Source organism: Gavialis gangeticus, unplaced genomic scaffold (genome assembly GCF_001723915.1).
Source record: "Gavialis gangeticus isolate Ggan-Ray unplaced genomic scaffold, GavGan_comp1, whole genome shotgun sequence".
NCBI classification, from domain to species: Eukaryota; Metazoa; Chordata; order Crocodylia; family Gavialidae; genus Gavialis; species Gavialis gangeticus.
The window spans coordinates 40,259,838-40,275,490 of record NW_017729008.1 but is presented as its reverse complement, the minus strand read 5'-3'; the positions used below and the strand labels follow the sequence as shown (position 1 = coordinate 40,275,490).

The window sequence follows — 15,653 nt, the reverse complement described above, 5'->3', positions numbered from 1 at the left end:
TCTGCTCAGGTCCCTTCCAACCCGACCAACTATGAAACTGACCTTATATTATTACTGAAGAGACCTATAGCTATTTTGCCTGCTGGCCAGTGGCTGTATGTCTAATAAGGGGAGATTTTTTTTCCTTGAAGAGTGGATTCCTTGCTATGGAAGTCCTTCTTGTGTAGCAAACATTGTCTCCTTTTTCCTTAGGCTGAGAAATTCTTAGGGGGCATCAAGCCAACCCAAACAAGCAAATACAAACTGCCAGAAAAAAAGAGGGAAAGTGCCTTTTCTTTCATACTGCAGAGAGGAAATTGCAGACCAGTGACAGCAAAGTAATCCAGAAAAAACCTTTTCTCTGTTCAAACAGTGAGACAGTGGAATAAACGCCTAGGGAAGTTGCTGCCCCTCCATCACTGGAGGTGTTTGAGAAGAGCCACTGGTTGGGGAAGGTCTAGGTGTAGCGATGCCTATGTTCTGCTAGGTGCTCTTGTCCCTCTGCTCAGGATCAGACCGATTTGCCATGTCTGGGATTAGGAAGGAATTTAACCCTGTGGTCAGGTTGGCATGGACTGTGGGGGGGCTTCCCTTCCTCTGTAGCAGTGGACATGGCCCTCTACGTGGGATCTCTTGGGCACATATTGACAACAGTTCCCAGAAGCAGGGCAGTGGCTGCCATGGCTCCCCTGCTTTCCCAGTGTGTGGCATATTAGGGTCTTGAGTCTTTGGGTGTCAGGGTTGATGGTAGTCTTATGTAGAGTTTGGGTGGATGATGCTCTGGATGGGCTGGTTTGGACAGGGATGATCCTGCCTCAGGTAGGGGTTTAGACTAGTCGACCTCTGGCGGCCCCTTTTCAGTCCTAATTTTCTATGACTGGCATAGTGCCTCTGCATGCTTCTACAAACAGTGCTAATGCATACGTATGGCCTGCTTCAAACTTTGTTTAAAAGAAATGGGATTCACATCAGTATTACACTGACTCATTCCAGATTAGATGTTCAGACAGCTCTTCTCTTAGTGATACAATGGGAATGCAATAGGAAGTTTGAAGGCTATTTAGAGTCATTAGAAAAGCTGCCATAAAATCTTGATCTTGCCTGACACTTGAGACAGGAGTATAGGTCATAAAACAAGTTGAAGAGGTCTGGGACGTGGAACGACAGAAAATACCTTTTTTTCAAAGGGTAGCCAGAACAAATACAGGGTGATTTGTTGCTGCCAGTATTGGAGGGGATAGCTTTAACTGAGCAAGATTTTATGAACAACTCTGCTCCACACTTAAATCTTTGCTATTAAAGGAAAGAACATTACCTGCACAAAGTCTCCACTCTCTTTCACATGTAAACCCTATAATCCTTTTTCCATCTTTTTTCTGGCCCTCCAAATTGGGACAAGAAGAGCAGGCTCTTATTTGCAACATCCTAAGGAAATTTTGAAAATGGAATTTGTCTTGAAAGCATTTCACTTTTTCCATCCTCGCAAAATTCTTATTTTATATAGGTATCACGGCTGCTTTTCTGTTTCCAGCTTTGATATTTAATTAATTTTTACATGTGTTCCCATGGTCTTTTGAGGCTCCTATAGGCTAGCGGTGGTCAACCTTTTGGCTTTTTGGGCCAAATGACTGGTATAGGGCTGGTGCATGGGCTAGGTTGGGATGTGGTGCTGTCCACTTCCCTCCCCTAGGCATGGGAATTGAGTCCTGGAGGCCTGGCACTGCCTCGCATGCTGGGATTTGGCCTCAGTGGCCTGATGCTGTGCCCACCTGGCCTTGTGTGCTGGGATCGGGCACTTGATCCAGCGCACAGGGCCTGAGGCTCTGCTGCCACCAAATTTCTAGACCAGTGAGGAGCCTTGGGGGCTGGGGCTGGCTTACAGGCTGGGGTGGGGGGGCGTGAGTACCCCTGCTATAAACAGTTATACTAGCTATAAGAAGGGAAAAGGACTCTTTCTCCCTGGACAGTATTTCTGAGAAAGCTGAAGTAAAAGCGCCATGATATTTTTAGAAACTCTTTAATTTAAGAAAAGGGATTGTACAGGGAGTGAAGAAAAGCAGAGGCCTGAGCTGATGAAGCCAAGCTGGTAAAAGATCTCCTCTAAGAAGTATCTTAACCGAAGAGTGTGGCAATACTAGAAAACAACTAGAGTCACAGAAACAAAAACCTGGTGGGAATTTTGCTTTCTTGTGTCTTAACGTGTCCCAATGATCTGGAGTTTGCGTGGTACCAAAAGAGTATGTTTGTGTGATGCTCCATCTTACTGAGAGATTTAGCTTGTGTATTCTTTCTACAACCAAAAACCCAGCAAATGTAGAGAATCATACTTGTCTTTAAAGGACCTTCCTCGTATTAAGGTTTTGGAGCATGGGGTCTCCCAAGTAAAATGGCATACTTAATTTAGGTTATGGGACACGACACCTTTCCTGGATAACTGTTCTGATCACTGCAACCAGTGTATCACTTTGAGCTGTCCCAGCTATTTCTTTTCCCACCTCTTCCACTGCTCCTCGGGACAATACAAAAGACAACCTCGGGGCTGCTCCCACTGATGTTGGCTCCTCTGCCCTTATCAGTAGTGGCTGTCAAGCCTGATAAACTTAGCTTGAGGTTTTTTTCTGTTGCCCCTATTTCATAGAGGTCATCTGCTTCTTGTAAAAAGTAGTCATCCGTCTGAGAGCAGACAGGTTTGAAATGAGTATGCAGATGAAGTGATTATTTCTGTTATGGACTCCAAAAGAAAAGACAACTAGAAGTTGCTTTACTGGCTAATTTAAACTCCTTAGTTTAATTTATAAGCTAAAACCAATTAAACATGGCCTTGAGTTTCAGCAGAAGAGTTTTATTGTCATTTATCTTGTGGAGCACCCCAGTAGAACAGCAGTACAATGTTCTCAGCATGGTCGAGAAAAAGATGTTTGTACATCTCCAACATTAAATGCTTCCTTAGGGTATCCATTTATTTCCAACTGAGAGATCAAAAGGCTTGGGCAGACAAGTTTACACCACTTGCAATGGACATGTACACTAAACCCCTACTTTACCGTAAGTATATTGAAGCTGAGATAAAGTTTCTGTCAGAAAAATCTGTAGTAAAGATATTCTGGTTTAAATTGCACACAAATGTAGATGTAGTCTTCTCCAATCCCAGCCTATGGTAATGATTTGCTCAGTGCAAATGGGCTATTTGCTGCTATTATACCACCTAGTAATAGCACCTTCTACATGCAGGTAACTGGAACAGCTTCTTGTTTGGTCTGCCTTGGATTCTGATGTATAATTTACATCAGTGTACAGAAATAGTGTGAGTTACACTTGTGCAAATGCATCATCTCTTCATGCTTATGGGGAATGAGCTTGGTACGCCCTTGTAGGCGACTTACTGTCCATTAGAATAAGCCCTGTGGTGGCTACTGCCTCAGTCAGTTGATTCAAAATTAACACTTTCTATTCCAAATGTAATGCTTTCTGTAACAGGACCCAGTAATGTATTTTTAATTCAAACAGCTAATCTTCACGGCTCTCATAGCATTCACTCCCTAGGTAAATTCAAAGAATATTTCTTGTCTGGATAAGCATTGAGATCCAGTCTTTAGCAGCAGTGACAGTCGTAAACAGAGCAGTCTCATCTCCTGCGTTAACATGTTCTCGATGGTCGCATAGTTATTGATACGTATGTTTGCTGTGTTCAGTCCATCATCTGATTTTCACCAATTCATATCCTCTCTTTTATCTAAAGTCTTCTCAACATGTTAGTATTTCGACAGAAGGCAAGATGAAAATAATCACATGGTCAACTGTGTTTTGGATATCCCCCTCCAAGGGATGATTTAACTTTCACCCATTAAGAACATTGTTAGAAGAATCCTATCTCTGGAGCTTAGAAGCAAGAACAAGAAAAAAAATCTTACAAAGATTTCCTTTTATAAGGACCACTGATCCACCGCACCTGTGAGACCAACAGATCATCCAGAACAGAAATGGAAACTAACTTTGAGGCATTTGGTTAAATTGTCAATAAATGCCATGTTTTTTCCTTAAAATGTAATTAACATCTTATACAAATCTTTCTTAAATTACATAACCATGGAAGTTCACAGAACATTTTCCATCCCTCGGGCTGCTAGTAGGGAAAATTACCATTGTAAAAGATGTGTGGACCTTATTACTCAGAGAAAATTTCAGGGAGGTCTGGATAATGTTTTATTTTGTTTAGTGTTTACATTTGTGCCCCTTCAAAACAAGGAAGTTGAAAGTATTGTTTGATTGCTCTTGACTTGCATGGAGCTGTGTGCCTAAAACAGCTCTGCTTTAGAAAATGTACCTATTTATTACTTTAATATTCTAATTTTGGTCATTACAGTGAGAAAATCAGTACTTTGGGCTATAACTGTTGCTAAACTTTTCATTTAGTGGAATGGGGGACAGTTGTTGATCACTTAAGCAGGGTGACCGGAGATCTGATGTAGATCCAAATATGCACAGGCCTGATTTAGGGTAACCCATTTAGTCTGTATACCTCAGTTTCCTAATTGGTACAGGATGTTTACTTACAGTAATTGCAATGGGAATGAAATTTTATATAAGAGCTTTGAGATCCGTAGGTGGAGGGTTCTGTAGAAATGAGGGGGGATTATTGCTCTTCATAGTGGCCTACAGACCCTCTCCTATGTGTCATCTTAAACTATAAAGTAACTGAGAATGGGAAATAATGTTAAGCATTCGTTCTAAATCTCAATCTATGAGAAGTTCTGTTGGCATTAAACATGTGCCTCTTACTAATTATAATAAGCCAGTGACAAGATCACTGCTGTTTGTTTGGTTTCACTGAATGAGATAATGTAACTGGAAGGCAGTACACGTTTTAAGCGGTCAATATTTTATAACCTAATAGTTTGTGGAATTACAAGTTATCAACTTTTCTTTTTAAAAATGTATAGCAAGCAGTCTTTAACTGCTGTTTCAGCAGTTTCTCAGACATCAAAATAATTTCCTTGTGAATACAAATGAGCAGTGTAAGGGTGTAGTTGCTTGTTTTTTCACCCCTTTTTTTTCTTATAACTCTGTCACCTTATGTGAATTGGAGGTTCCTGGTTAAACATGGGAGTTATTACACTGAGCCCTTTATTTTAGTATAATTAAAATTTTCATTGCACGCTCTTTATTTATATAGACTTCTTAAAGTATTAGATAAATCTGACAAGTTCTGATATGTAACTGTGTACCTGCATATAAATGGAGGGCCTGAATATTCACTGTGGGAAAGGTCGTAATATAATTCATTATTGAAGATTTAGCAGGTGTTTGCTCTCATTCTGGAGAAGTACATGTGGTATTCCAGTAAAATGAGTTTATAACACTGGGAAGAAAACAACTGCTGTAAGTCAATGTTAGCAAGTTTCTGAGACATTAGGGTAGAACTGACGTGTGTTTGTTTCGTTAAGCTTCTACAAGCCACCCAATTACATAATGCAAATAAGTGAAGCTTACATTTAAATCATAAAATTTTGCTGAAAACTGACAAATTTAAATGAGTCATGATAGGTGTTTGAAATGGTTTTATAAGTAAAACTTGTCTTGCATGAACAACTCCAGAAGGTGTTTAGAAAGTGAAGAGCAGATTCAAGGGAGGTTAGTGCTGTGTGCTTGGGGAGAAGTATTTCAGACCATGTGAACTTGGATTGGGGAAGATAATGAAAAGGGAATAGATATATCTTTTAAGGATCCTCTTATGAGCTCTGCCAAGACTTTTTGCAACGTGCCTTTTCTTTCTTCTGAACTTGTTTTGATCAGATGGTGTAGAAGCAGTCTGTAGGTGAGGTGAAAATTTTCATTAAAATGTAAACTTTTTTGAGGAAAAATACATTTCACAGTCTCCTTCTCCTCTGTTTCCTCAGCTTCCACACCTTATGTAGTCTATGGTAAATATTATTTCAGTTTGTTAGTCAAACGTCTGTTATGTTTCACCTTATTGTAGTTTAAAAAAGAGAATGGGGGTAATATAGGAAAGTGAATTATGAAAAAAATGTGCCCTCCTATATGCTGGAAAAGCCTAAGTGGCTTAGTCAAGGGCTTCAAATCATGGTTATGTGACATAGTCTTAGTTATAGAGTTCCAGTTCCTGAAATGTAGTGTTTCATTCTGAGCTGATTAATTGCAGGCAGAATATGAACACCTTGGGCGATTGGCAACGATTAGTATCGTTTAGTTAACATATACCTCCCAGGAAACACAACACCAAAAATGGACAAGGAATTTTTCAGATAATTTAGAGGGATATAAATTAAGAGATATGAAAGGGAAAATGCAGAATAAATATCTTCTTCCTGACAGAGGTGTGTAACCTGTTAGATCATGAAATGGTCCAATCTGTTACCTTACCTAGGTTTCTTCAGAAGAAAATCACTCAAAATATCTCCTGTACTGCTTTGCTACTTTGAGTAAGTAGTTCTCAATGTTTTAATTGAAAAGATTAGGGATCCTAGTTCTAGAAACTCTGGTGTGGCTAGTTACACTGGTGTATGTTGGCTTAGAAATGGTATTTAAAGGTTTGGTCTTTGGGAATTGGCTTATAGGTGTGTATGTATAGATGGATGGATGGGTGTGTGTGTGTGTGTGTGTGTATATATATATATATATATATATATATGTATGTATGTATTAGAATGGTTCAGGATGGGCAGCAGGGGTTAATTAATTTCTAAAAAGCTTAGGTCTTGCGCACAAAGTTTCTCACAGCCCTGGAAGCAGACAGGCTGGCTAACACACCAAGGCGAACAAGAACACATAGTCTGGAAAACAGTCTTGGAACTGGGAGCCTATACCATATTGTTCCATAACATGAGATAAAGTGACATCAGCTAACAAGGCCCCAGAGCAGGGGGGCCCGAGTCCCAGTTTTGGGGGAACAAACTAAATTAGGAGAAGGCCCAGAAGGCTACATGGAGATGTGACCACAGAGAGACAACCAGGTAGAGATAGCCACGGATGAAGTGTCATCAGGAGGGAAGGAGAATACAAAAGCAGAGACTTGAGAGTAACAAAGGGTCTCTCCCTTGTCCCTCCCCATCCCTTCCTCCTTCTTGTCCCTCCCAATCCTCCTTCCTAAGAGGGATCCCTGTCACTATCCCTGTCTCCCGGGAAGGGTTCCTGAGGCCACTCTGGACAGAGGGCACACCACCAGCCCGTCTCATCCATCCTGCTGGAGGTGGGGGGTGTGGACCTTAGCATCCCACCTTCAGGCTGCTATCATCTGACGGCTAACACCTAAGAAAGAGCCTCAGAGTGGAGACTGCATCCTGGCCAGATGTACTTTGACTCTGATGACAGCCCTAGGATTTGGGAGATGCATAGAATTGCTTGATTGTTTGTATTGCTGCTTTTCTGTTATCACTGTGCATCAATCAGTTTGCCTGTTATCGAATGGAAAAGTCATGGTCAGCCTGGGTGGAGGGAGCAGGAGAAGGAGAGGGACCCAGAACAAGGCCTCTGGGTCCTAAATCCAGAGCCAAGTATCATCATTAGCTCAAAAGTAGAGAGAATTAGTGACCAGAAGGTCAACAAATAGAACGAAAAACAAGAGTGTTTACCTAAAACTTATCCTGGGTGCAAAAAGGAGCAAGCTTTTGTTTTCTAGGGATAAGAAAATAGACCTGTTTTGTGATTTGGTTGTACTGGTTGTTTTCAGAGTCTGTGCAAGTGCTGTGCACTGCGAGCAAAATGGCAGCCTTCCAGCTGAGCGTGAGGGAGAGTCTTCTTGCCTTCGATTATTGCACATAGTGAAGTCCTGAACGTAGACAAGGGAGCAAGGCCATCCAAGGCAAAAAGCTTAGAAGCTAAGCAGGCAGCTACACGTGAAACCCAGCAGACTCAGAACAGGATGAAGGGCAGTTTGTAAGCAGGACGTAAATTGTTTTGTCAGTTTTTTCTGTAAACGTATAAAGCGTCACTTGATGGAATTCCTGGAAGAGAAGATCTGAAGACTAAAAATAAAGCTCTCCTTTGTACCTAAGCTTCCAGCCAACCAATTTGAAATGCATCACTGGTTGCCAGGTAGACTGGCAGGGTCTTTAGCCCCCTCGCAGTCATGTTGGCATTGCTTGGAACAATAGGGAGTTTAAGTGCCACCCAGGTGTGTGAGGCCAGTCACATAGGCAGAGGGAGCAGGTTTCTGCACTCCCTCAGGAATGTATCCAGCTCAGGTACAACTCAGGGTTAGCTGAAGCCAATGGGGCCAGAGGCGTTTGCCCTCTGCAGTGACCATGGTAACCAAATTGTCAGATAGCAGAGCTTGGGGAGAGACAGAGATGGTATTCTGCCACACCTTTTTTTTCTGTTAGTCTATACCTTGCTAGGATTTCTCTATGTGGTGCCTTCTGTGATTGAAGTATAGATGTACTCACTGCCTTGGCATTGCCTGTTAATTCTGTGGGAGTCTTCAGTTTTTGAACAAAAACATCTAAAGTCCTGGAGCCAGGTGACGATAGGAGGTTAGATCAGGTCAGACAGGACAGCCCTAAATCAAGTTCATAAGAATGGACATGCAGCGTTCTGGTAGAAGCAGAAAGGAACGTTTCCATTTTCTCTATAGTATACTTAGCAGGGAAGTTGAACATAACAGCAGTCAGGCTAAGTCATCAAACAACTTACCTGGGAGATAGGAACCTATTATTTAGAAGGGTTAGGAAAACTGACTTTCTGCTCTTTGGAAGAGAGATTAAGAGGAGACCTCGTTGAGGTGCATAATTCTGAAGGCAGGAAAGAGAAGTCTCAAAGACTAACTGGGCTAATGTCAAATAAAAGAAGGAAGGGGCATGAAGCTGAGGAGAAGCCTGAGGTTTCTTTAAAGCAGGCAGGCAAATGTGAAGAACTTGAGCAGCCGCTTAAATAGAGTAATTAGTATGTGGAGTGAGGTAGAAGTAGGTATCTTGTGCTTTAAAAAAAAAAGCAAACTTTTAGAGGCAAATAAATGCAGGGAGAAGAATCCACAGAAGGTGACATGGGGTGTACTTTAGTCTCTGAAACATCTAAATGTAGCTTTTACTGTTTCTTAACAAAAAGGGACTACTGAGACTTCTATTTTGACACCCCTTCTCTAGGCAAAACAGCACTTCTGTAATCTGCAAGAAGAGTGGTGTGTTTTGACTGCGTTATTGATTGTGCAAAAGATTTGATGTATTGATGCTGCTGGAATAATTTGGGGGATCTTGGGAAATCACTTAATGGAATTTGGTCCATGTCTGCATAATCTGACTTTCTGCTGGAGTAATTGAAGATGCTGCTTAATAAACTTTATAAAGACTCCCAGTTGGTTGCTGTGTTTCAGAGGGTTGTCTGAGCACAAAAGTAATACATGTTCTAATTCTCTTTTCCCCCCACCCCCCTTTTAAATCTTTTCCTTGGGGAAGAATTTAATGTACTATAATGCTGGTACTTTTTTACAAAGTGACCCTGCACATTATAATATGTTCTCTGAATCTCCCTTGGTAATGCGTAAATGCAGTGAAATTTCTGAAGCCCTGTCTCCTTCACTGTTTTTCAAAAGCCTGTTTGAAAAACTGTGTTTGATATTCCTTTACTGGCAGAGAACTTTCAAATGTTGTCGTCTTGGTTTTTGGTGTAATGCAACATGTGAAGTAGGTTTATTTTATGAACTAGTCTTCTTTATATATCTGAAGGGGGGGGGCAAGGACATATACATTTTATTCACATTTATGTATAAATGCATACATGTAAATCAAATGTGTATCTCCATAGATGTAAAATTATATATGGTGTGCTCATAAAGTTATTTTTGTACGGATTTTCATTAATCCCCATGGGTTTGTTAAACGCCCTGTGATCAAGTTGAGAACACCCTGGGCCTGATGTCTTGTATGGACAAAATCTGTTTTAACAAGCTCAGGAAATAGTAATCCTTTGTTGTTAAATAGCTATCAGCATCTCATGCTTTCATATTGCTGTGCAAATATTAATTAGGTTTGGCGTAGTTTTAATGCCCTTTTTGCAGGTGTCTGTGCTGATGCACAGTGTGGTTATAGCTAGGGACCTACTTAATTTGCAGCCAGGCAAAGACATTTTTGCGGCTTAGTCGCGGCACGAAGAGCCGATTTCACGGGCGTTTCCTGGCGGCCCTGCCCCTGACTGCTGATTGGCAGAGTAGCCCTGGGGGGAGGAGGGATGAGAGGCAGGCTGCCATCTTTGCTGCTGGCTGCCCTCTGTGCGGCCTCACCCCTGATCACTGATTGGTGGAGAGGCCCCAAGGGGGGAGGAGGGTCTAAAGGGTGGCTGCCATCTTGCTGCTATCCCGCCATCAAGTGCCATCCCCTCCCAGGCTGGCTCTGAGGCAGCAAGGATCATTGGCTCCCCCTGGTGAGCCAGCATTTTATTACTTTTTTTTTTAAGTTGATTTTTGTGGCCAGTTGTGGATTTCACAGTTGCCATGAAATCGTGAATTAAGTAGGTCCTTAGCTATAGCTTTCAGCAACAGGAGCAGAGCAGAGTATTGCAGGGCAAATGCATGCTCACCTATTTTGCAATAGGGAATAAAACATTGTGGAAAATGCTGACTTTTTAATAGTCGGTTTTCTATTGTTTAAAAAAGCCCAATATTATTTTTCTATTATTTTTCCCAGTGTTGGAAGGAATGCTGTTACCATTTCAGTTCTGTGTCAAGACGGAGAATTTTGCGTGTTACAGATTTGGAACTTAATAATATAAAAGTTTCTGATAGTTCAATGTCGTCACGACTACTCCTTTTTTATAATAGTGCTTTTGTTTTCCCCCTTCCCCCCGTTTGTACTGTAGGTTGAAACAGGATCAGATGTATATGCGTGATGAACTTGGCAAAGTCCTGGAGCGAGAGCGAACTGCTTCAAATGAGCACCTGACTAGAGCCATTCTCCGAGAGAGAGCCGCAACCGAAGAGGAGCGCGTGAAGGCGGAGCGTTTTGTAAGTACTGGAAATGTCATGTAAAAATGCAGGTTTCAGAAGAAATATTTATGTCTTAAATCTTTCCTTGCCTTTGGCAAACTATAAAATCTAGAGAACTGGTGTTTTTTCTTTTGCTTACAAAGCTTTTTTCTTATGGTAAAATTCATTTTTGCCGATATTTCTCCTGTCACTTCACAGTCCTTGTACAAATAGATGATTTAAAATCATTGTTCACTTTTTTTAGTGTCCTGAACTTGTGATGTTGCGTTAGGATTTTTTTGCGTGTGTGTAGATAGCATTTGAATCCCTTAACTAAATTTTCTTTTAAAGGAGGGGAGGCTAAAATCCTGGCCTGGTTCTACTTAAGTACTTTGTACATCTAGGTAGGTATGTGATGTGAAGTTAGGAGTGCTACATGACTGAAAACTTGATCCGTGCGTGCTTAATAATGAAGGGATGGCAACAGGACAGTCTTCCTGGGCAAAATCATTGACTGACTAAGGATTTCAGAGGTGTATTTTTTTCCTAATTACCTTAAACTGGAAACCTAAACTATATGTGAGTAATTTTGGATGGTTGTGCCCCAAATCTTAGTGCCAGCTTATTGGAAGTCTGTGCTTAAGACCTGCATTTCACCGGAGCATGTGATTTTTATATATGTGTGTGTGATATAATCACATGCTCCAGTGAAATACGGAGCAGCAGTTCTTCAACACAGACCTCCCAGTATAGATTTATATATATAAAATCTCTTTGGCTTCCAGCTTGTGAAATACAGCTGGCTGTTTTTTTGCTGGGAATTGACACTCTAGATTGCCGTCCATTTCAGATGTCTGGCAGATTTGTAGTTTCCCACAGCGATTGCTGCAACTGCCTGTATTCTCAGGATGAAATCCTTATGACAGTTCTTTGAGGTATGGAGGCATTGCTTTGCTAGAAAGCACTTGAGTATAAACTGTGATATGGGCATTTTCAAGTTGGGGAAAAAAATGAAGCTTGCATCTTGGAAACCTGTATGCATTTACTTCAGTTCACTCGCTTGAGTTTTCCCTTTGAAATCAATGGGACTATTCATGTGGGTAATGTTAGGGATACGTATAAGTATTTGTAGGATTTGGTGGCCTTACTGCCTAGTGCTGCAAAAGCAATTGTGGAAATTTGTCCCTTCTGAAAACTATAAACGGATGGTTACCCCATATAACAAATGCATGAGTAAATGGTATTTTTTTGAATCCTAACTGATCTGGAAAAAAATCACTTGACTAAGCACAGAGAACTCATGCTTATTGTACGTAGTCTCAGAGCTTGTCATGAACTGTATGCATGCAGTTCTATTGAGATACAGTTAATTGTAGAGGGGAAGTCAGTTGATCCCCATCACTGTGTTTAACAATGGGGGAACAAAGGGAAAATGGAAGGGAGTTTTGTACAGGGCACATTTATTATGCATTTGATCCTAGAGTCTCTAATATCTTTATAAAGCAGACAGTCTTCAGGGCCTGAGACTAAAGAAGAGCTGGAGATTTAATATAGCAATCAAAGTGGGGTGGAGGGGGGTTGCATGGAGCAATAGGCATTTTGCATTTGTAACTGGCTTCATGCTTTTGTGAGGTGCATGTCACTCTCCGTGCCTGAAAATATCAAATGTATGCAGAGCAGGTCTTTTTAATTTTTCTTGAAGGCACAGGGTTTTCTCCTAGCAAATTTATAACACATTCATTTAACAGACATGTCACCTTTCATCTTTAGTTTTCACTTAGCCGAGAATATATTGGCTGGATGACCTAGCAAGCGACAAAGTAGGTTGATTAATTTTGTACTTATCTCGTGGAGGGTGTTGTTTCAAGCCCAGATAATGCTGGATGTGAAGTGGGAGAGGATGTAAATGTTGGGAATGCAGGCAATGATATGAAGCAGTGTTTAAAAATCATACAAGCTGTCCATTATGGTAAACCTTAATTCAGTATGTCATTGCTCTACGACAGTAGTCCTCAACCTTTTTAGACTCGAGTCACATCTTCATAACTTTTGAATTTAGCGGCACACTATTTCAAAACCACATTTCACTTGCTTTTCAACTATAGAAGAAACCACATTTCACTTGCTTTTCAACTGTAGCAACTCTTCTGTTGCAAAAAACTAAAAAAGATCACAACGGGTTAGATTGTTTTTGATAGTATGGATTCTTATTTGAAATCTCTGAGTTTGATAAAATGTGTGGGTGTTCACATGTATAAGTACTAATGTTGTGCAGTACATTTAAAGGGGTCTTTTGTCGCCCTGGTTGAGAATTGCTGCTCTCTGGAGACGAAGGTACTGTCACACGACATCTGAGAGAGTCAGATATGGCCAACACATGCTTTGCGTATGGAGACAATATGCCTTGTTGGCTGGAGCATAGATTTTGCATTTGGAAACAGGCCAAGTCTCTAACCTGTGCCAGTGTCTTGCTGAGCAGCTTGGGGATTTTATTTAACTTTTCTTTATTCTGGTTTTTCAACCTGTAAAATTTTAAAACATTATAAAATATGGGTAAGAAGCACTGTGTATCTTATTAGAATAATAATTCATTCATTTTCCAAGGTTGCTCTCAGAAGGCCAGATTATTAAAATACGAAGTAGCAATTAATCTCTACCTGTGTTAGTGCCACAGTAATCTAATAAACATACTCAAAATGATAGAAGATCTAAATATTAAAAGTAAATAGTTTAACTATACAGCTCTGGGTAGTAAACCTCAATTTCTTCTTCAGATCTCTTAAAAGCCCACTCCTCTAGCACTCCTTATTCCTAGTTAGGCTCCTTTCTTGGCTGCTTTGCTTACACACGTTTTGTTTTGTTTTTTTCTCTCTCATATATAATCGCTAAGGCAGAAATGATCTATATTTTGTCTTTGCAAAGTGGTATGATGATTTCTCATACTATCTGTAAGTCATATTTTCTCACCTACAACACACCTTTTCCCCAAAAATCACCCCCCAAATTGGGCTGTGTGTGTTAAGCAGGCAATCTGATTTTCTTCTTGGGGTTGGAAGCGCCTTGATTATGTGCCTGCTTTACAGTGCGGCAGCTGTGGCAGCGCTGGTCAGGGAGCTGAGGGAGCCAGTAGACTTAATGGCTCATTGTTCCTCACGCTGCAGGTGTTAACAACTCCTACTCCTTTTTAAAGGTCGTGATGTTTCACAAGCTAACCATTCTTAGGGCAATTTTGTTGTCTCCTAGCTGTCGGTGGTTTATTTCACAGCCTCTTTAGCTCAGACTCTTTAGCTCTTTTCAAAATCCTGGGGCATTTATACACATACTTTCTGATCCCGTGATGCGCTGGAGATCTGTTGCTTTGGAGTGGACTCAATTAATCAAAACTGCTCCGTATGTGAACTGACCCGCACTGCACTGTGCCACGTGCGGTTGTTCAAGTGGTGAAATGCACGTCAATGCGCAGAAAATGGTGGCAACGCACTTCTGAACTAAAACACCTTCTGTGTTTTTTAGTTCAAAAGCACACCGCCCCCATTTCCTCAGCTCTGACGTGCATTTCTCTGATTGTACAACTGAAAGTGTTGCAGGGCAAGGAGCATTTCAAAGCGCCTGGCACTGTGGCGCTTTCACGTGTAAAAATGCCCATAGAGATCATGGCTTTTCAAGATCATAGAGACCCATGGTGACCACTCTTCACTGATTGAACTTCAGTTATGCAAGAAAGGGAGGGGAGCTGAAACTTAGGGCGCCTATACATGAGCAGCGAGGCTGCTCTGACGTGCTGTGATTACAGTGCACTGGAGCAGACTCGATTAATCGAGTCCACTGGAACGTGGTAATTACTATGCTCCAGCAGCATCCAGCGTCTCTGTGCTTAAAAATGGCAGCATAGGCGCTTTAAGTAAAGCTTGTTTGATGAGCTTTAATTAAAGTGCCCTCACCACCATTTTTAAGTCCGGGGACGCTGATACATGAGACGCTCTGGATGTTAATTAGAGTTGCTCCAGGTGTTTTTAGAGGCACTCTAATTAATTAAAGTGCCCCCCCGCCCACTCCCCTCAGCTGGAGCATGTGTTTAAATGCCCTTAAGCTCTATCCCTGCTCTGTGGAGCCTTAATTCTGGAAAATTCTTTTTTCTTCATTCTACCTTTCAAAAGCAATTTTATTTGTGGGTGTGTTGAATACGAGAAAAATGGTAAATGGTCTGGTATGCCAGTTATTTAGATCCAGATGGGATCCTAGACTGTTAGGTCCATGGGTCAGGTCTTGGATATTGTTTGTAAAGTATTGTGCTTCTTTCCATCACTGTCTGAAATTCCTTTGTTGTTTCTTAATTGTTTTAATACTCTAAAGGAAAAAAGTTATGGAAGTAAACATGGCATCAGTGCTGTTCTTACAAATGTATTTAGCGAATATGATTTTAAAATGTCGGAGTGTGCAGTTGTTACATTGTGTAGCTATGCATGAATAACAGACACTATTCTGATTATGTTCTCATCCAAAGTATTCATACTCAGTGCCTTGGAAGAAAGGTCGGGATCATTAGTGTCCAACCAAACAATGAACGTTAAATTGCGTGTAGAAGTATAGAAAACCAATAGTATGAACATGCTGAAGGAAAAGACATGCTGCAAATTCTGCTGCTGTTTTGATGCTTATATTACAGTAGCATTAAAAAGCACCTGGGGAAACTATTTGAGAAGATCATCAAGGAGCACATTTGTGATGGGCCGGCATCAGAAATGATGCTCAGGGGCAATCA

General features: G+C 41.1%; 1 protein-coding gene across 6 annotated transcripts in view; it reads left to right on the top strand.

Annotated features, from left to right (window-relative positions):
* CHCHD3 (coiled-coil-helix-coiled-coil-helix domain containing 3) overlaps window positions 1–15,653 on the top strand; it is a 270,801-nt gene that overhangs the window by 88,068 nt on the left and 167,080 nt on the right. For all 6 annotated transcript variants that reach the window (XM_019509627.1, XM_019509624.1, XM_019509626.1 and 3 more), the window contains exon 4: window positions 10,786–10,930. In XM_019509627.1, coding sequence (XP_019365172.1) covers window positions 10,786–10,930 — 145 coding nt within the window. The remainder of the gene's footprint in view (window positions 1–10,785; window positions 10,931–15,653) is intronic.